Source organism: Oncorhynchus mykiss, chromosome 27 (assembly GCF_013265735.2).
Source record: "Oncorhynchus mykiss isolate Arlee chromosome 27, USDA_OmykA_1.1, whole genome shotgun sequence".
Lineage (NCBI taxonomy): Eukaryota > Metazoa > Chordata > Actinopteri > Salmoniformes > Salmonidae > Oncorhynchus > Oncorhynchus mykiss.
This window is the reverse complement of record NC_048591.1, coordinates 36,695,661-36,717,846: the sequence shown is the minus strand read 5'-3', so window position 1 is coordinate 36,717,846 and position 22,186 is coordinate 36,695,661. Positions and strand designations below refer to the sequence as shown.

General features: G+C 46.1%; 2 protein-coding genes across 5 annotated transcripts in view; both read right to left on the bottom strand.

Annotated features, from left to right (window-relative positions):
* Positions 1-9,921, bottom strand: part of LOC110507948 (arf-GAP with Rho-GAP domain, ANK repeat and PH domain-containing protein 1) — a 156,042-nt gene extending 146,121 nt beyond the window's left edge. For all 4 annotated transcript variants that reach the window (XM_036965235.1, XM_036965234.1, XM_036965236.1 and 1 more), the window contains exon 1: positions 9,764-9,921. The gene's annotated coding sequence lies outside the window, so the exon portion shown is untranslated. The remainder of the gene's footprint in view (positions 1-9,763) is intronic.
* A 4,402-nt stretch (positions 9,922-14,323) lies between these two features.
* The window catches only part of LOC118936607 (START domain-containing protein 10-like), a 24,751-nt gene continuing 16,888 nt past the window's right edge, over positions 14,324-22,186 (bottom strand). The window contains exons 4-6 of the mRNA XM_036965308.1: positions 18,900-19,017; positions 16,943-16,995; positions 14,324-14,766 (exon numbers count right to left, since the gene is read on the bottom strand). Of these exons, the coding sequence (XP_036821203.1) occupies positions 14,554-14,766; positions 16,943-16,995; positions 18,900-19,017 (384 nt within the window). The 3' untranslated portion in view covers positions 14,324-14,553. The remainder of the gene's footprint in view (positions 14,767-16,942; positions 16,996-18,899; positions 19,018-22,186) is intronic.

Genomic DNA, 22,186 nt, shown 5'->3' with positions numbered 1-22,186 from the left:
AAGGCCTTGGTTTTATATCTCTCTGAGACACAGAGTTTCAAATTCTCATTATGAGTGACAATTAAGGCTGCTGTGTGTGATAAGTGACTCACAACCCAGCTAGCAATGAGGAATCGGCCCAGAAGCGGCCCTCTTCCGGGGGGCCGGAAGTGATTGAATCGGGTGTCGGACTCGGCCCGGAATCAAAATGAATGACAGCCCAGAATCGGCCCATTCCGTCTACCAGAATTCAGCCGACTCTGCTGGCATTTTACCAGAATGCCCACCATGACCCGATTTAGTCATTTGAAGTATTACTATTATTCATTTTATAAATACAAATTATACCCATCCACAAAAACTAATAAATGTCTGAGGAAACGTGTCAGCGTGCATGCGCCTAGCACGCCACAGGAGTTGCTACAGCACGATGGGACAAGGACATCCAGGCCGGCCAAACCCTCCCCCAACTCTGACGACACTGGGCCAATTGTGCGTCGCCTCATGGGTCTCCCGATCACGGCCAGCACAGGTCTCAAACCAGCATCTGTAGAAACGCAGTTTGCACTGTGATGCAGTGTCTTAGACCGCTGTGCCACTCGGGAAGTTCCATCCACAACGTTTTTAATGCTTATCAATTGCCTTGCACAAAGTATCAAAATACTAAAATACTACACAAGACTCTTAAAGAAGTACATTTAAATGTTAATTGTATTTTTGTGGAATGTTTTGGAATGTTTTGTGGAATTTTTGTGGAATGTGGAAAATGTGGAATGTGGAGAGAAGAGTAGCCAGAGAGTAGCCCCAATCGGCCCGAGCCCCAAGTAATACATTTGGGCCAGATAACTCACACTGGAATGGGCCCGAGCTCAATCCCCGCATCCTAGCCATAAGTAATACTGCGGAAGGCGGCCCAGACTCTGGTCACATGACGTCGGCCGAGTCTGACTCTCAGCCGAGTGCCCCAACCCAGCCGGAATCGGCCGAGATCCACTGTGCTAGCTGGGTCCCACCCTGGTACCCCTCCTTCGAGCATGCTCAATGACTCACACACATAAAATTTCCTCCTAATCAAACCGTAGGGTAGGGGTAACATGAGTCACAGTAGGCTCTACTCTTCCACAGGCCAGATTTTAGATCACACACACACACCTTTGTCCCCCTCTCGCTCACTCTCACCTGCAGACACATAACCCCAAAGTCAAGTAGCAGTTTATAATAAATTTACCAGCGGTGGCCCACAGCAAGCATGTCAACTATCATGGCCAACAGCTAGCATGGCAACTAGCATGGCCATCAGCTAGAGGTGTCCCACAGCTAGCATATCAACTAGCATGGCCATTCTGTAGCATGGCCATCAGCTAGAGGTGGCCCACAGCTAGCATGTCAACTAGCTTAGCCCACAGCTAGCATGTCAACTAGCATGGCCAACAACTAGCATGTCAACTGGCATGGCCATCAGCTGGCATGTCAACTAGCATGGCCATAAGCTAGTGGCGGCCCACAGCTAGCAGTGGCCAACAGCCTGCATGTCAACTAGCATGGCCATCAGCTAGCATAGCCCAAAGCTAGCATGGCCCACAGCTAGCATGTCAACTAGCATGGCCAACAACTAGCATGTCAACTAGCATGGTCATCAGCTAGCATGTCAACTAGCATGTCAACTAGCATGGTCATCAGCTAGCATGTCAACTAGCATGGCCATAAGCTAGTGGTGGCCCACAGCTAGCATGTCAACTAGCATGGCCATCAGCTAGCATGTCAACTAGCATGGCCAACAGCTAGCATGGCCACATGGCCATCAGCTAGCATGGCCAACAGCTAGCATGCCCACATGGCCATCAGCTAGCATGGCCAACAGCTAGCATGCCCAGATGGCCATCAGCTAGCATGGCCAACAGCTAGCATGCCAACTAGCATGGCCAACAGCTAGCATGGTCAACAGCTAGCATGCCCACATGGCCAACAGCTAGCATGCCAACTAGCATGGCCAACAGCTAGCATGCCAACTAGCATGGCCAACAGCTAGCATGCCAACTAGCATGGCCAACAGCAGTGGTAGAAAAAGTAACCAACATGTCATACTTGAGTAAAAGTAAAGATAACATAATAGGAAATTACTCAAGTAAAAGTCACCCAGTAAAATACTTGAGTAAAAGTCTTTGGTTTTAAATATACTTAAGTATAAAAAGTATAAATAGTTTCAGATTCCTTATATTAAGCAAACCAGATGGAGCCATATTATTATTATTATTATTATTATTATTATTATTTTAATTACAGATAGCCAGGGGCACATACAACACTCGGACATAATTTACAAATTTAGCATTCATGTATAGTGAGTCTGCCAGATCAGAGGCAATAGGGATGACCAGGGATGTTCTCTTGATAAGTGCATGGCCATTTTACAATTTTCCTGTCCTGCTAGCCATTCAAAATGGAACAAGTACTTTTGGGTGTCAGGGAAAATGTATGGAGTAAAAAGTACATTATTTTCTTTAGGAATGTAAGTAAAAGTACAGATACCCCAAAAGTACTTTACACCACTTGCTGTAAAGGGCCACCGGTACCGAGTCAGTGTGAAGGGGTCAATTGCAAAATGTAAATTGTCCGGTGGCGAATTTTATGAATTGTTCAGCAGTCTAATGGCTTGGGGGTAGAAGCTGTTGAGGTTTTTGGTCCTAGACATGGCGCTACGGTACCGCTTGCCGTGCAGTAGCAGAGAAAACAGTCTATAACTTGGGTGAATGGAGTCTCTGACAATTTCATGGGCTTTCATGGGAAGTTTACATACACCTGCAAATTGACACATACCTTAGCCAAATACATTTAAAGTCAGTTTTTCACAATTCCTGACATTTAATCCTAGTAAAAATTCCCTGTCTTAGGTCAGTTAGGATCATCACTTTATTTTATGAATGTGAAATGTCAGAATAATAGTAGAGTAAAGTTAGTTAGTATTTGGTAGCATTGCCTTTAAATTGTTTAACTTGGGTCAAATGTCTCAGGTAGCCTTCCACAAGCTTCTCACAACAAGTTGGATGAATTTTGGCCCAGTCCTCCTGACAGAGCTGGTGTAACTGAGTCAGGTTTGTAGGCCTCCTTGCTCGCACATGCTTTTTCAGTTCTGCCCACAAATGTTCTATAGGATTGAGGTCAGGGCTGTGTGATGGCCACTCCAATACTTTGACTTTGTTGTCCTTAAGCCATTTCGCCACAACTTTGGAAGTATGCTTGGGGTCATTGTCCATTGGAAGACCCATTTGCGACCAAGCTTAAACTTCCTGACTGATGTCTTGAGATGTTGCTTCAATATATCCACTTAATTTTCCATCCTCGTGATGCCATCTATTTTCTGAAGTGCACCAGTCCCTCCTGCAGTAAAGCACCCCCACAACATGATGCTTCCACCTCTGTGCTTCACGGTTGGGATGGTGTTCTTCGGCTTGCAAGCCTCCCCTTTTTCCTCCAAACATAACGATGGTCATTATGGCCAAAGTTCTATTTTTGTTTCAGCAGACTAGAGGACATTTCTCCAAAAAGTACCATCTTTGTCCCCATGTGCAGTTGCAAACCGTCGTCTGGCTATTTTATAGCGGTTTTGGAGCAGTGGCCTCTTCCTTGCTGAGCGGCCTTTCAGGTTATGTCGATACACGACTTGTTTTACTGTGGATATAGATAATTTTGTACCTGTTTCCTCCAGCATCTTCACAAGGTCCTTTGCTGTTGTTCAGGGATTGATTTGCACTTTTCGCACCAAAGTACGTTCATCTCTAGGAGACAGAACGCATCTCCTTCCTGAGTGGTATGACGGCTGCGTGGTCCCATGGTGTTTATACTATTACTATTATTTGTACAGATGAACATGGTACCTTCAGGATGAACCAGACTTGTGAAGGTCCACATTTTTTTTTCTGAGGTCTGGGCTGATTTTTTGATTTTCCCATGATGTCAAGCAAAGAGGCACTGAGTTTGAAGGTAGGCCTTGAAATACATCCACAGGTACACCTCCACTTGACTCAAATTACATCAATTAATCATCAAATGTATTTATACAGCTCTTCTTACATCAGCTGATGTCACAAAGTGCTGTACAGAAACCCAGCCTAAAACCCCAAACAGCAAGCAATGCAGGTGTAGAAGACTAGGAAAAACTCCCTAGAAAGGCCAGAACCTAGGGAAGAAACCTAGAGAGGAACCAGGCTATGAGGGGTGGCCAGTCCTCTTCTGGCTGTGCCGGGTGGAGATTATAACAGAACATGGCCAATTTGTTCAACTGTTCATAGATGACCGGCAGGGTCAAATAATAATAAGAATGAGCCTGTCAGAAGCTTCTAAAGCCATGACATCATTTTCTGGAATTTTTCAAGCTGTTTAAAGGCACAGTCAACTTAGTGTGTAAACTCTAACCCACTGGAACTGTGATACAGTGAAATAATCTGTCTGTAAACCATTGGCAGAAAAATTACTTGTGTAATGTAGCTGTCCTAAACGACTTGCCAAAACTATAGTTTGTTAACAAGACATTTGTGGAGCGGTTGAAAATGAAAAGGTGACAGAGTTAGAGAAATGTTTGTCATCGTTTTTCTTTATTTTTGAAAACTCTTATTTTCTACATCGTAGAATAATAGTGAAGACATCAAAACTATGAAATAACACAAATGGAATCATGTAGTAACAAAAAAAGTGTTACTCTTGGCATTCTCTCAACCGGCTTCCAGGTGATCATAATCACCTGGAAAGCATTTCAATTAACAGGTGTGCCTTTCTGTAATTTCTTTCCTTCTTAATGCGTTTGTGCCAATTTGTTGTGTTGTGACAAGGTATCGGTGGTATACAGAAGACCAAGTCCATACTATGGCAAGAACAGCTCAAATTAGCAAAGAGAAACAACAGTTCGTCATTACTTTAAGACATGGAGGTCAGTCAATGTGGAAAATTTCAAAAACTATAAAAGTTTCTTCAAATTCTCCTCATCAATCTACACACACAATACTCCATAATGACAAAGTAAAAACATATTTTTGAAATGTTTGCAAAATGAGGTACAATTTCAAACTGAAATATCATATTTACATAAGAATTCAGACCTTTTACTTAGGACTTGGTTGAAGAACCTTTCGCAGCGATTACTGCCTCAAGTCTTCTTGGGTATGACACTACAAGATAGGCACACCTATATTTGGGGAGCGCCTCCCATTCTTCTATGCAGATCCTCAAGCTCTTTCAGTTTGGATGCGCCTCCCATTCTTCTCTGCAGATCCTCAAGCTCTTTCAGTTTGGATGGGGAGCTCTGGCCGGGCTCTGGCTGGGCCATTCAAGGACATTCAGAGATTTGTCCAGAAGCCACTCCTGCATTGTTTTGGCTGTGTGCTTAGGGCTGTTGTCTTGTTGGAAGGTGAACAATCACCCCCAGTCTGAGGTTCTGAGAGCTCTGGAGCAGGTTTTCCTCAAGGATCTCTCTGTACTTTGCTCTGTTCATCTTTCCCTCGATATTGACTAGTCTCCCAGTCTCTGCCCCTGAAAAACATCCCCACAGGATGATGCTGCCACCCCTATGCTTCACCGTAGGGATGGTATTGGCCAGGTGATGATCAGTACCTGGTTTCCTCCAGACATGATGCTTGGCATTCAGGCCAAAGAGTTCAATTTTGGTGTCATGGTCAGAGTCCTTTCAGGTGCCTTTTGGCAAACTGCAAGGGGGCTGTCATGTGCCTTTTACTGAGGAGTGGCTTCCGTCTAGCCACTCTACCATAAAGGCCTGATTGGCGGAGTGCTGCAGCAATAGGAGAACCTTCCAGAAGGACAACTATCTCCACAGAGGAACTCTATAGAGCTCTGTCAGAGTGACCATTGGGTTCTTGGTCACCTCCCTGACCAAGGTAATTCTCCCTCCGGTTGCTCAGTTTGGCCGGGCGGCCAGCTCTAGGAAGAGTCTTGGAGGTTCCAAACTTCTTCCATTTAAGAATGTTGAAGGCCGCTGTGTTCTTGGGGACCTTCAATGCTGCATAAATGTTTTGGTACCCTTCCCCAGATCTGTGCCTCAACACAATCCTGTCTCGGAGTGTATTATTTTTCCATATAGACACACCTTGTGTGTTTTAATTTAGGCAACTTTTTGCAATGAGCATGTCTGATGCTAAGGGCACTGTTTGATGAAGACACAAATGACTCAAGAGGGAGCCAGAGCTCAAGATAACCTGACCATCCTCCTCCCGCTCTTGCTGGCTTTCTCTCCTGAAATTGTCAGTAATAGGCTACATGAGGAGTCTGCAACCTTTCTCATGTGGAATGCCAATTTATCTTACCAATTCTACTGATCTGCATGCCAGTTATGGTTTTCATGTGCACATTTTCATGGAACAGTTTAATTTAATTTTTTATAACTCCTTCATATCTCAAAATCATTGTCATGTTGTTAATCAAAATTATATCCAAATCTAAATGAAAATGATACAAACCTAAAAAAAGAAGTAACTTCTATTGCCATTGGCACTTATTTAAATAAAAAGAGAGTCTACATAAAGCCAACAAAGTTGCAGCCTGCTGGTAGAAAATATCCTGATCCTTTCAAATCACCTTACACATGGCCTGTCTGCAACGAACTTGAAACATTGTATTAACTATAAATAGGGTCCAACCCGAAGCTGGTGCTAGCATACTAGCATTTATAACATTTATATAAAATATTCTGTGCCCTCAGGTTTTGTGTGCCAATGAGCTCGGGACAGACAAAGCAAGGGACGATAAGTAATCCGGTAGGCCTATTTGATGACGTTTCCACTGGATCAGAGCATGGCATGTTTCCATTTCATTTAGAGTGGTTAACGAAAGGGAGATTTTTCAAATACATTGAGGAACTACTGTCATTCTGGGCCGCGGTTTTTGTGGGGCGATAGGTAACAGTGCTTTGCGGGAGGCAGTTGTTGATGTGTTCAGAGGGTTTGAGCCTAGGTTGGGGCGAGGAGAGGGACGGAAGCAACACCGTTACACTAGCCCCACCCCATCACTCAAGGAGCGCATTTGTTGTTCTTCAACCACGAGACACATGTCTTCAGTCTGCATGGTCAATGCAGCACATGCAACAATGTTGATGACATCAATGATGTTTTCACTTTGCTTCTTAATATAAATCCACTAGCGTTCTATAATTACACTATTAGTTTGCGTTTTTTTACAACTGCAAACAGCTAGTTTGTCTTTTCTTAGCAAGTTGGTCCTAAATCGTGTTAGCCGCTAATGCTAACCTGCTACTTAGCTACCTAATAAATGTACTGAGTCAGAGCAAACGTAATTAGCAATACAGCCTGATACTACCAGTGATGGTGTAGACCTAAATCAGCATGTTGTTTGTGCAACAGTATCTTCTAAATCAAAGAGAAAAACGCAAATAATTAATATCTTAGATACAGGAGGTAGCTATGAGAAAACATTTGATGTAGGCAGAGTCTATAGGGTCCCCTAGGAAACACGTATTAACAACTTGGTTACTAACCTGTCACAAAAACTCCTCTCTGGCATTTTAATTTGTTGTTATGTCAAAAAACACTGTTCAAAGTGCCCACTATTACATTCTAACTTAAAAAAAATTGATTAATCATTAAATTTCCCTGATTCCAACAGTTCACCCAAGTGTTTGCAACATTTGGTTATAATATGGCCTACATTGTTTTCACATATCGTGCAGCCCCTCATGGCAGTGTGGAAATTATCTCAAATGAGTGCAGGAAATGCAGAAATTGTTGAAAATGCTGAAAATAATTTTGGGTTGAAGTTTAATTGATCAGAATGGAGAAAGACCCATTGAAATCACTTGTGTGGTGCCACCCTAGGGTCACTCACTACTCATTAAGCAAATGTAGACTTGTATTATTCAAAAACATAAAATACCTAGACATTGTTTTTTATACTGAGATATATTTAGGCAATATCACCTAGCCCTACCACGAGGGCTAGCTTCTGATTCAGGATCTCCTAGCATCTTCCTCTTAGATCTCAGTTTTGCTTTTGACACCGTAGGCCCCAACATCCTCCTGCAGCATCTCAGAGAGCACACTGCTATCTCTCTAACAGCTCTGAAGTGATTCTCCTTCTAACTCTCCAATAGGAAGCAATACATCACTATTGGAGAGACCAGATGAGAGGATTCTACAGTCACATGCGGTATCCCACATGGGTCAGTGCTTGGGCCTATCCTGTTTTTAAATTACATTTGTATTTATTAGGGATCTTCATGGGGTCCAATAACATTCAGGCACTAACATTACATTTAAAAAAACAAAAGATAAAACATTACATCATATAACATTACTACACCACTACAATGCAAAATGTGTAATACCAAATACAACAATATTACAATGTACGGGTGTGTAGAGTGAATGTGCTAGCGCTTGTGTGCGTATGTACATTTGTGTGTGTCTCTTCACAGTCCCTGCTGTGAAGGCGGCAGGGTAGCCTAGTGGACTAGTAACCGGAAGGTTGCAAGTTCAAACCCCCGAGCTGACAAGGTCGTTCTGCCCCTGAACAGGCGGTTAACCCACTGTTCCTAGGCCGTCATTGAAAATAAGAATTTGTTCTTAACTGACTTGCCTAGTTAAATAAAGGTAAAATAAAAAAATAAGGTTTATTTTTGAGCCCAACCCACATCAGCGACCTCATCTCAATCAGCGAGCCACCTAGTATCTCCGCTCCAGCCACTCCCTACAGCTTCAAGTCCCCAAGACACGTGTCCGAACCTTTCCCTCGTCTATGGAATGCTTAAAGCCCTATGTTATAGTCGTAGTCCCAATCTATAATGATTTTGGCACCTAGCCCACTAATGCCCTTTTATCTGCCTTGATTTGAAATGGATGTTGTTTTTAATTGTATAGATTTTTTTTCTCAGTAGAGCTTTGAGAGAACTCTAATGAAAAGCACTATACAAATTAAAATGTATTATCATTTTTTGTATTATTTTAACAATAATAATAATAATAATAATAATAATAATAATAATAATAGAGAGATACATTTTTATATTGTTCTAATTCTAGACATACAGTAACATAGTATTGTTTAAATATTCCCCATGTAATGTTAATGGGGCGCTAAATACATGGCTCTGCAAAGCACCTGTCAAATCTGCACCTGTAATTTGGACGACAGCGGAACACCGAAAGAGGTGCGCATTAACTCAGTCTATACCAGTAACACAACTCCCATTTCACGCACATCAGATTTGACACACGCACGGAAATAACTTGTTAATATTGTAAATCATTGATTTATTATCCTGTAAAATGAGCGGACGTAAGCCCTGTGATCCTCATTGATTTGTTATCCTGTAAAATGAGCGGACGTGAGCCCTGAGATCCGATAAGAATAGAGAAAACAGAAACCCTCTGGGATAAACAACCGTGTCAGCGTTCCATAATAACGGAGACGTGGGTCCTCGCTTCTAGGTCGTTTAAACTATAGCCTAAATCTACCACAAAATAAGGAAAACGGTTCTAGGCGTTTATAATTTTATTTTATCCACGACGAAACGCTAAAGGCGGTCATTTTAATACATTAACTAACAGCAACTGCCCGTTTACCAACCTACAGGTTGCTCTAATAACATAGCTAGATTGTTGACAATCACACCCGAGTCTAGGCTATTATGCCTTTGCAACTACACTTGAAAGTGCAGAGGAATTCTTTACAAATTCACCTCATTACAAAATCTGTGTTAGTCCTTTCTTTCTTTGCTCTGACGTTTTTCAATCATAAACTCTCCAGAAATTTTCAAAATATTTACCTTTTCTGTGTTTTGAACCGTTTCCCTGCTGACTGGAGTTGAGGTTTTGTGGTATTTGAGGATATTTCAGGGCGAGTTCGCCAATGTCTTTTTCTCACGCTTCGAAAGCACCAGCAGCAAATACACAAATCCACCGAAAACTTCCGCCGCGGTCACGTGACTGATTACAATTAAAAAGGAGCACAGTCAGGTTTTCAGCGAGTCAACTTTTCAACCTTTGAAGGCTATATGTGACACACACAGACAGACACATATTCTAGTAAACATAGACAGGGAACCAGTTCCACACAAATGTACGATTTGGAGATGAATGGCAGGCTAACAATTTATTTCTGGACATACTAATCCTGGACATTAGTAGCAACATTTGTATAGGGACAATTCGGTCAGGTGCTTTGCAACCGTAGCCATTCTGACTAAAATGATCGTTCCATTCTGCGTGGAAACATAAAATAACAACACTGGACATTGTATTCACATACATATTTCTGAGTGATTCTAGGACGGTGTGTAGTGTCGTTTACAACCACAGGAAGGCGACAAGTGACTGCTGTAGTGTTGAGGTGGAGAGGCTACAGCTTCTTTTACTGGCGCTGAAAATTAGGCCTATGCCTGCAGTCAGAGTCGTTCTGTCCTAACAACTCTGCCGGAGACCAATATATATCGGCCTACGTTATTTGTTTGAATACATATGGATTTCCTCATCTGCAGGCGACTTCTACTCAGGCTAGTTGAGTAGGCCTATATATCACACAAATCCAATCCCTTAGGACCAAGGCTAATATGGTTTATGGGATTGTATTGCCCTGAAAGTGGCATAGGTCTATTTGATTTTTTTCCCACAAAGAAATTCAGCATGAGATGATTAGGCTACACAATAAAGAAGTTGGATGCAGATTATAAATTAACTTTATTGTCCTAGGGGAAACATGGTCTATGTAGGACACAGTGCTGCAGAATAAAGACTGTACATTATAAACCTATGTCCCTCCTTTTCCATTGTCTCGCAGCTGTGTGGAGGTATCGGCATAGCCTGTAGCGGAGAGGGGTGGAGGAGAGGAGAGGAGAGGAGAGGGGTGGAGGTATCGGCATAGCCTGTAGCGTGGAGGGGGGAGGGGTGGAGGTATCGGCATAGCCTGTAACTGAGAGGGGTGGAGGAGAGGAGGGGAGGGGTGGAGGAGAGGAGAGGAGAGGAGGGGTGGAGGAGAGGAGGGGAGGAGTGGAGGAGAGGAGAGGAGGGGAGGAGAGGAGAGGAGGAGAGGGGTGGAGGTATCGGCATAGCCTGTAGCGTGGAGGGGGGAGGGGTGGAGGTATCGGCATAGCCTGTAACTGAGAGGGGTGGAGGAGAGGAGGGGAGGGGTGGAGGAGAGGAGAGGAGAGGAGGGGTGGAGGAGAGGAGGGGAGGAGTGGAGGAGAGGAGAGGGGTGGAGGTATCGGCATAGCCTGTAGCGTGGAGGGGGGAGGGGTGGAGGTATCGGCATAGCCTGTAACGGAGAGGGGTGGAGGAGAGGAGGGGAGGGGTGGAGGAGAGGAGAGGAGGGGTGGAGGAGAGGAGGGGAGGAGTGGAGGAGAGGAGAGGAGGAGAGGAGAGGGGTGGAGGTATCGGCATAGCCTGTAACTGAGAGGGGTGGAGGAGAGGAGGGGAGGGGTAGAGGAGAGGAGAGGAGAGGAGGGGTGGAGGAGAGGAGGGGAGGAGTGGAGGAGAGGAGAGGAGGAGAGGAGAGGGGTGGAGGTATCGGCATAGCCTGTAGCGTGGAGGGGGGAGGGGTGGAGGTATCGGCATAGCCTGTAACGGAGAGGGGTGGAGGAGAGGAGGGGAGGGGTGGAGGAGAGGAGAGGAGAGGAGAGGAGGGGTGGAGGAGAGGAGGGGAGGAGTGGAGGAGAGGAGGGGAGGAGAGGAGAGGAGAGGAGGGGAGGGGTGGAGGAGAGGAGGGGAGGGGTGGAGGAGAGGAGAGGAGGGGTGGAGGAGAGGAGGGGAGGAGTGGAGGAGAGGAGGGGAGGGGTGGAGGAGAGGAGGGGAGGGGTGGAGGAGAGGAGGGGTGGAGGAGAGGAGGGGAGGAGAGGAGGGGAGGAGAGGAGAGGAGGAGAGGGGTGGAGGTATCGGCATAGCCTGTAGCCTGTAGCGGAGAGGGGTGGAGGAGAGGAGAGGAGGAGAGGGGTGGAGGAGAGGAGAGGAGAGGAGGAGAGGGGTGGAGGAGAGGAGAGGAGGAGAGGGGTGGAGGAGAGGAAGAGGAGGGGAGGAGTGGAGGAGAGGAGAGGAGGAGAGGGGTGGAGGTATCGGCATAGCCTGTAGCGGAGAGGGGTGGAGGAGAGGAGGAGGAGGAGAGGGGTGGAGGTATCGGCATAGCCTGTAGCGGAGAGGGGTGGAGGAGAGGAGAGGAGGAGGGGAGAAGGAGAGGAGATGGGGAAGACAGGAAAGACAGTGACTCACCCCTGGTCTAGCATCCATGGTGGGGTCGATCAGAGGGTGGCAGGGAGACAGGCCTTCATGCGCAGTGTGTAGCCTTTTAAACTGAGACAGTGGTACAGACACACAATTTGGGTTCATTATATAAAGAATGTGGGGTTCCAGGTCGTAGTTGCCTGATGACTAACCCTGAATTTAATTTCACTGCTCTATCAGTCGCTACATACATTGTCTGAATCTGCCATCCTAGAAGACATTTGTGAGACTTAATTTCAAAATGAGGGGCGTTGTATAAAACGAATTATTCAGCGATTGGATCGTCTCTAACAAATCTAACCATTGAAAACATATACGTTGCTTATGTCATGTAGGCCAGCTCTTGCCCAACCCATTGGTTTGTGGGACCAATCAGAACAGTCAGAATGTGTTTGCGTTCTATAACTTATAGGGGAGGGAGACAAATCCAGACTCATTGTGGAGAAGAAACATCAGTTTGGCCAGTGATGTGGACAGGTAGCCAGGCAACAGGTCATCGTTTGCCTTATTTACAGTGCTGGACAAAACAAAACAAAAATTGACACACTTTTAAAAAACACGAGGCTTAAACTGGGTTTTAGACTAGGCCCTTGTCTTGGGCAAGATTAAGGGAAAGATGAATGGAGCAAAGTACAGAGATTTCACTGATGAAAACCTGCTCCAGAGAGCACAGAACCTCAGACTGGGATGAAGGTTCACCTTCCAACAGGACAACAACCCTAAGCACACAGCCAAGACAACACAGGATTGGCTTCGGGACAAGTCTCTGAATGGCCTTGAGTGGCCCAGCCAGAGCCCGGACTTGAACCCGATCGAACATCTTTGGAGACCTGAAAATAGCTGTGCAGCGATGCTCCGCATCCAACCTGACAGAGCATGAGAGGATCTGCAGAGAGGAATGGGGGAAACTCCCCAAATACAGGTGTGCCAAGCTTGTAGCATACCATAAGAAAATTTGAGGCTGTATTCACTGCCAAAAGGTGCTTCAGCAAAGGACTGAATAAAGTGTCAGAATACTTCTGTAAATGTCACGTTTTTAAAAAATATATATACATTTGCAAAGATTTCTAAAAAGCTGTTTTTGCTTTGTCATTATGGGGTATCGTGTGTAGATGAGGGTGGGGAAATGATTTCATCCATTTTAGAATGAGGCTATAATGTAACAAAAAGTGGAAAAAGTCAAGGGGTCTGAATACTTTCCGAATCCACTGTAGGAGAAGTTATGGACGTGCAGACAAAACGAATACGCCCCGGTAGTCTTTTCCCGACTGAAAACAAATGTAACAGAAATGACCCTGCGTGGATACATGGATTATGTGGGCAGCGCTACAGCTTTATTTGATGTAACTGAGTTTACTGTACATGAATGAGAAGTGTGTGTGTGTGTGTGTGTGTGTGTGTGTATAGGTGCTTCACTAAACCTACTCGTCTCTTACTATAGGGCAAGATTTAGCCCTGTGGCAGTTCAAAGAACAATCATGTCCCTTCAGAGTCGCCTGTCCCAGAAGTCCCATGGTAACCCAACGTAATTACTTTAAGTATGTGATTCATTGTAAACTACCAAACCATGTCTGTGTTTTGAGAAATAGGGCCTAAAAAGAGGGAGAACTGCAATGATTTGGCCCGTTACCATTTCAGGCCCCAACTCCTCGTCAAGCACTTCCCTTAGCCTGTAGGGCTATTGCTATCTGCAAAGACTGGATTGATGTGTGTTTGTGAGAGAGAGAGACCGTTTTGGTTAGAATTAATCCTCTGAGAGACTAGAGCTCTGGTGCTTATGTCCCCCCCTCCCTGTGCCAATGAAGGAGAGGTCAAAATCAACATCTGAGCTCTCACTTCCTCCCCATCTCCACTCTCTCCCTCCACCATCCCAGTCTTTCCCTGGTGTTAAGTTGAGTGGGGAGTTGCCATGCCAACCCAGAGTGGGGATCCCTGTTCCGAACTAGGCCACACAGCAGTAGCGGCATTAAACAGTGTGTACGTGTATGTGTGTGTGTGTGTGTGTGTGTGTGATGGATTCAGACCAGAACAATCTGTTAAATCAGGTCAATCATTTGTCAGACCTCATTTAGCGCACACACACACACACACACTTTAAGAAAGACTCGGATCACAAATGAAATATGAAAACCTTTGTAGGAATCTGTATTTAAGATTGAACTCTACATACATTCATACATCTGTAGTGTTGAGGAACAGAGAGCGGACCGGTGTGTGTGTGTTCAGGATTCTTTACAGGAGACAGCCAATGTGATCCAGAGACACATGTTATAATGAACAATAAGGGCAGTGATTCAGGACAAAGAGACTGACTGGAGAGGAAAAACAGAGTGTGTTATGTGTGATGTTAGTCGCTGTCTCTCTCCTCCCGCGTTTGCATCTCGCTGAGTGTACTCTCGTCAATGTTCTCCAGGCTGTCTGCGTGCTGGATGCTAAGCTCGGACACAGGGATTGTGGGAAGTGTAGTCTGCTCAGGGTAGAGCCAGGGCTTAAAGCCTGGGTTGTGTCTCTGCTTCCACTCTCCGTACTTTAGACACGCCTTACTGATCTTCTTCATCGCCTGCACACACAGACAGAGAGAGGGAGACAGATCTGCATTTAGCCAGGGTTAAAAAGGAACACAAGCAGCAGAGAGCAGATGTGTTGTCTACTGTACCATGTAGTAACCTAGTGAGAGAGAGGGGTCTGCTGTACCATGTAGTAACCTAGTGAGAGAGAGAGAGGGGTCTGCTGTACCATGTAGTAACCTAGTGAGAGAGAGAGAGGGGTCTGCTGTACCATGTAATAAACAAGAGAGAGAGAGGGGTCTGCTCTACCATGTAGTAACCTAGTGAGAGAGAGAGAGGGGTCTGCTGTACCATGTAATAACCTAGTGAGAGAGAGAGAGGGGTCTGCTGTACCATGTAGTAACCTAGTGAGAGAGAGGGGTCTGCTGTACCATGTAGTAACCTAGTGAGAGAGAGAGAGGGGTCTGCTGTACCATGTAGTAACCTAGTGAGAGAGAGAGAGGGGTCTGCTGTACCATGTAATAAACAAGAGAGAGAGAGGGGTCTGCTCTACCATGTAGTAACCTAGTGAGAGAGGGGTCTGCTTTACCATGTAGTAACCTAGTGTGAGAGAGGGGTCTACTGTACCATGTAGTAACCTAGTGAGAGAGAGGGGTCTACTGTACCATGTAGTAACCTAGTGAGAGAGAGGGGTCTACTGTACCATGTAGTAACCTAGTGTGAGAGAGCGGTCTACTGTACCATGTAGTAACCTAGTGAGAGAGAGGGGTCTACTGTACCATGTAGTAACCGAGAGAGAGAGAGGGGTCTGCTCTACCATGTAGTAACCTAGTGAGAGAGGGGTCTGCTTTACCATGTAGTAACCTAGTGTGAGAGAGGGGTCTACTGTACCATGTAGTAACCTAGTGAGAGAGAGGGGTCTACTGTACCATGTAGTAACCTAGTGAGAGAGAGGGGTCTACTGTACCATGTAGTAACCGAGAGAGAGAGAGGGGTCTGCTCTACCATGTAGTAACCTAGTGAGAGAGAGGGGTCTACTGTACCATGTAGTAACCGAGAGAGAGAGAGGGGTCTGCTTTACCATGTAGTAACCTAGTGTGAGAGAGGGGTCTACTGTACCATGTAGTAACCTAGTGAGAGAGAGGGGTCTACTGTACCATGTAGTAACCGAGAGAGAGAGAGGGGTCTGCTCTACCATGTAGTAACCTAGTGAGAGAGAGGGGTCTCCTGTACCATGTAATAAACAAGAGAGAGAGAGGGGTCTGCTCTACCATGTAGTAACCTAGTGAGAGAGATGGTCTGCTGTACCATGTAGTAACCTAGTGAGAGAGAGAGAGATGGTCTGCTGTACCATGTAGTAACCTAGTGAGAGAGAGGGGTCTACTGTACCATGTAGTAACCTAGTGAGAGAGAGGGGTCTCCTGTACCATGTAGTAACCTAGTGAGAGAGAGGGGTCTCCTGTACCATGTAGTAACCGAGAGAGAGAGAGGGGTCTGCTCTACCATGTAGTAACCTAGTGAGAGAGAGGTGTCTCCTGTACCATGTAATAACCGAGAGAGAGAGAGGGGTCTGCTCTACCATGTAGTAACCTAGTGAGAGAGAGGGGTCTCCTGTACCATGTAATAACCGAGAGAGAGAGAGGGGTCTGCTCTACCATGTAGTAACCTAGTGAGAGAGAGGGGTCTCCTGTACCATGTAATAACCGAGAGAGAGAGAGGGGTCTGCTCTACCATGTAGCAACCTCTGTTTGAGATCTATATATTTTCATTTTATTTAAACTTATTTAACAGGGCAAGTCAGTTTAGAACAAATTATATTTACAATGACGGCCTACCCTGGTCAAACCTTAACCCGGGTGGGACTCGCAATCACGGCCGGTTGTTATACAGCCTGGAATCGAACCAGGGCCTGTAGTGACGCCTCTAGCATTGAGATGTAGTGCCTTAGACTGGGGCTCTCCCCCATCTTTCCTCATTCCCTTGAGATCCCATGGCCTATTTCAGCACACACACGTTTCTAGCCCAGGGAAGCATAGGAAGGATCATACATTATACACAGGTGTTCTCCCGTGTGCACTGGGTCCAGACAACCAGACTCTACTGAGACAAGAGGGTAACGCATGCCTGCTCCCCATCTCTCCCCTCGCTCTCCTGGCTTCAGCATTATAATGTGGTGGTGGGAGTGTAATGCTGGGCAGTGTAGGCATAAGCAGTCTGGAATGTACTTACTTTGGGAGCCAGAAAGTGGGAAGACTTGTTAACAACCCACTTGGGTAGTGAACCTGGGAGGGAGAGAGAGATTGATGTTACACCATGTCGTGTCATCCACGGTCAAATCACCCACTGTTAACAGATGTCACACACACGCTCACACCAGAACAGGTGATTTAGAGAGAATTAGATGGAGATATTATCAAGAGCTTTACGATCTTAAAAGAGAGGGAATAACAAAGAAAGAGCAATACAAAGAGAGATGTAGAAAGGGAGAGAGAGTGAGAAAGAGAGAGATGGAGTGAGAAAGAGAGAGGGAGTGAGAATGAGAGAGAGGGAGTGAGAAAGAGAGAGAGAGAGTGAGAAAGAGAGAGAGAGAGTGAGAAAGAGAGAGAGGGAGTGAGAAAGAGAGAGAGGGAGTGAGAAAGAGAGAGAGGGAGTGAGAATGAGAGAGAGGGAGTGAGAAAGAGAGAGAGAGAGTGAGAAAGAGAGAGAGAGAGTGAGAAAGAGAGAGAGGGAGTGAGAAAGAGAGAGAGGGAGTGAGAAAGAGAGAGAGGGAGTGAGAGAGAGGGAGTGAGAAAGAGAGAGAGGGAGTGAGAAAGAGAGGGAGTGAGAATGAGAGAGGGAGTGAGAATGAGAGAGGGAGTGAGAATGAGAGAGAGGGAGTGAGAAAGAGAGAGAGAGAGTGAGAAAGAGAGAGAGAGTGAGAAAGAGAGAGAGGGAGTGAGAAAGAGAGAGAGGGAGTGAGAGAGAGGGAGTGAGAAAGAGAGAGAGGGAGTGAGAAAGAGAGAGAGGGAGTGAGAGAGAGGGAGTGAGAAAGAGAGAGAGGGAGTGAGAAAGAGAGAGAGGGAGTGAGAAAGAGAGAGAGGGAGTGAGAAAGAGAGAGAAGGAGTGAGAAAGAGAGAGAGGGAGTGAGAAAGAGAGAGAGAGGGAGAGGGGAGGGAGGTTAGAGAGAGAGAGGGGAGGGAGGGGAGAGAGAGGGAGAGGGGAGGGAGGTTAGAGAGAGTGAGGAGAGGGAGGGAGAGCGAGAGAGAGAGAGAGAGGGAGGGAGGGAGGGAGGGAGGGAGGGAGGGAGGGAGGGAGGGAGGGAGGGAGGGAGGGAGGGAGAAAGAAAGAGAGGGAGAAAAAGAGAGAGAGGGAGAAAGAGAAAAAGAGTAGGAGAGAGAAATGAGAGGGACAGACCCTGACCTCCAGATCCATAGTTACTATGGCGATAGCTGTAGAAAGAAGGTCCTGAGTATGAATCATTCATTAACTCTCCAAGCACATTAACCACCAGGTGGTTGCTGAGGGGAGGACAGCTCATAATAAATCCTGGAATGGTATCAAACATGACATTTCCATGGACTCCATTCCAGACATCAATTATGAGCCATCCTCCCCTCAGCAGCCTCCACTGATATACAGTGGGGCAAAAAAGTATTTAGTCAGCCACCAATTGTGCAAGTTCTCCCACTTAAAAAGATGAGAGAGGCCTGTAATGTTCACCATAGGTACACTTCAACTATGACAGACAAAATCAAATCAAATTTTATTTGTCACATACACATGGTTAGCAGATGTTAATGCGAGTGTAGCGAAATGCTTGTGACAGCTCTTTGGTCTTGGCCATAGTGGAGTTTGGAGTGTGACTGTTTGAGGTTGTGTACAGTTGTCTTTTATACTGACAACAAGTTCAAACAGGTGCCATTAATACAGGTAATGAGTGGAGGACAGAGGAGCCTCTTAAAGAAGAAGTTACAGGTCTGTGAGAGCCAGAAATCTTGCTTGTTTGTAGGTGACCAAATACTTATTTTCCACCATAATTTGCAAATAAATTCATTAAAAATCCTACAATGTGATTTTCAGGATTTTTTTTTCCCTCATTTTGTCTGTCATTGAATTACAGGCCTCTCTCATATTTTTAAGTGGGAGAACTTGCACAATTGGTGGCTGACTTTTTGCCCCACTGTATATGTGTGTGTGTGTGTATTACCTTTTGGATCCACATGTGCCAGGTAGGTAAGAGTGCAGTGGTCCGGTCCATGGCTCTGGATCAGGTAGCCAGTCTGGATGGACACCGCTCGTACCATGTCCTTCTTAGGGGGGTATTTCTACAGGAATACACAGTGGAACAGCCCTAGTTAGCACAGAACCCTCCATCTGAGGAAATGGTCTCAACCACTGACAGTTCAACTGCTGTACAGTTGAATCCAGTTATCTGGGTTTGTTCTGCATGAGTGCAGTGCACGGCCAGAACATTCAACCAAAATGTATTTAAATAAAATGATGAGCTGCCCTGCACTTCAAAGTTTAAATTCAAAACATGACAGTCACTTATCAGGAGTTTACTGCCCGAAGTAATATTGTGGAGGGGTAAAGTGACAGTATGGATTCTCACTCTCACACAGTTAACTATCCTAGTTCCGCTCTGGATCTGTCAGTTCCTGACGCTGACCCTGCCCTGCCCAATAACAGTCAACTCTTATACACTCCTCTCGCTAAACTCAATGTGTTTGTCTGGATGTAGGTTTGTCTGAGTGTTTGTCTGGATGCAGGTTTGTCTGAGTGTTTGTCTGGATGCAGGTTTGTCTAGTGTAGGTGTAGGTTTGTCTGAGTGTGTGTAGGTTTGTCTGAGTGTGTGTGTTTGTCTGAGTGTGTGTGTTTGTCTGAGTGTGTGTGTTTGTCTGAATGTGTGTGTTTGTCTGAGTGTGTGTGTTTGTCTGAGTGTGTGTGTTTGTCTGAGTGTGTGTGTTTGTCTGAGTGTGTGTGTTTGTCTGGATGTTTGTCTGTGTGTGTGTGTTTGTCTGAGTGTGTGTGTTTGTCTGAGTGTGTGTGTTTGTCTGAGTGTGTGTGTTTGTTTGTCTGAGTGTGTGTGTTTGTCTGAGTGTTTGAGTGTGGAAAGCAGAAGCTTACAACAGCACTCGTCACAGGAGAGGTCAACTTAACATTGATCACTCAGAGAGAGAGAAACAAGAAGAGAGGTCTGATTCCAAACCAAGCCCTTATCTCCTTCCTCCCTGCTGTAGGTGACTAGTCTTGTAAGGTCTCATTGAACAGGAGAAGGGAGAGCAGTATTACAAAGGCTCCTCCAATAAGCTAAAGTTGAGGTTCTTCTCCACTTCTCAAAGATCCTCGAGGACAAATCGTGAAGGGCAGAGTCACTGTACTGTGAGTGTTGAGTGACCTAACCCTGAGCTACCACTGCCCTATCCAACACACAGGCTTTATCCAGCGTTAGCAGTGGCACGGACCGATAAAGCTTTATTGAAATGCCAGAGGATTAAGTCAACTAATACACCCACAGTCTTACTAAAGTGAGCAAATACTCCACTTACTGTAAACACACATGACCCACCTTTATCAAACTGTACTTATGTACACACACACACACACACACAAACTAAAGATACCCCAAGACATGTCCATTTACATAGAGTGAACAGTCCTACTGAAGCATTTGTTTCCCACTGAGGTCAAGGGAAACTATTCTGCAGGTCTGTTCTCTCCCTTCTGTTTCTACCTACAGAGCGTTGAACAACCAGTTGGTTATCCACTGAGCCTATCCCAGACTCCAACCTGGTTCCTGGAGACATTGTCTAGGGCAACTGATTCTAATAATTAGCTGCTTGATAAGCTGAATCGGGTTGGTTGCAACTGGGGTTTGGAGTGAACCTATAGAGGGGTAGTTCTACAAGAACAGGGTTGGAGAGCCATGGGCCAGGTGGTATAGTTCAGGAACAGGGTTGGAGTGAACCTATAGAGGGGTAGTTCTACAGTAACAGGGTTGGAGAGCCATGGGCCAGGTGGTATACTACAGGAACAGGGTTGGAGAGCCATGGGCCAGGTGGTATAGTACAGGAACAGGGTTGGAGTGAACCTATAGAGTGGTAGTTCTACAGGAACAGGGTTGGAGAGCCATGGGCCAGGTGGTATACTACAGGAACAGGGTTGGAGAGCCATGGGCCAGGTGGTATAGTTCAGGAACAGGGTTGGAGTGAACCTATAGAGGGGTAGTTCTACAGGAACAGGGTTGGAGAGCCATGGGCCAGGTGGTATAGTTCAGGAACAGGGTTGGAGTGAACCTATAGAGGGGTAGTTCTACAGGAACAGGGTTGGAGAGCCATGGGCCAGGTGGTAGAGTAAAGGAACAGGGTTGGAGAGCCATGGGCCAGGTGGTATAGTTCAGGAACAGGGTTGGAGTGAACCTATAGAGGGGTAGTTCTACAGGAAAAGGGTTGGAGAGCCATGGGCCAGATGTTATACTACAGGAACAGGGTTGGAGAGCCATGGGCCAGGTGGTAGAGTATAGGAACAGGGTTGGAGTGAACCTAGAGGGGTAGTTCTACAGGAACAGGGTTGGAGAGCCATGGGCCAGGTGGTATAGTTCAGGAACAGGGTTGGAGAGCCATGGGCCAGGTGGTAGAGTACAGGAACAGGGTTGGAGAGCCATGGGCCAGGTGGTAGAGTACAGGAACAGGGTTGGAGAGCCATGGGCCAGGTGGTATAGTACAGGAAAAGGGTTGGAGAGCCATGGGCCAGGTGGTATAGTATAGGAAAAGGGTTGGAGTGAACCTAGAGGGGTAGTTCTACAGGAACAGGGTTGGAGAGCCATGGGCCAGGTGGTATAGTTCAGGAACAGGGTTGGAGAGCCATGGGCCAGGTGGTAGAGTACAGGAACAGGGTTGGAGAGCCATGGGCCAGGTGGTATAGTACAGGAAAAGGGTTGGAGAGCCATGGGCCAGGTGGTATAGTATAGGAAAAGGGTTGGAGAGCCATGGGCCAGGTGGTATAGTACAGGAACAGGGTTGGAGTGAACCTAGAGGGGTAGTTCTACAGGAACAGGGTTGGAGAGCCATGGGCCATGTGGTAGAGTACAGGAACAGGGTTGGAGAGCCATGTGCCAGGTGGTATACTACAGGAACAGGGTTGGAGAGCCATGGGCCAGGTGGTAGAGTATAGGAACAGGGTTGGAGAGCCATGGGCCAGGTGGTATACTACAGGAACAGGGTTGGAGAGCCATGGGCCAGGTGGTATACTACAGGAACAGGGTTGGAGAGCCATGGGCCAGGTGGTAGAGTACAGGAACAGGGTTGGAGAGCCATGGGCCAGGTTATACTACAGGAACAGGGTTGGAGAGCCATGGGCCAGGTGGTATACTACAGGAACAGGGTTGGAGAGCCATGGGCCAGGTGGTAGAGTATAGGAACAGGGTTGGAGAGCCATGGGCCAGGTGGTATACTACAGGAACAGGGTTGGAGAGCCATGGGCCAGGTGGTAGAG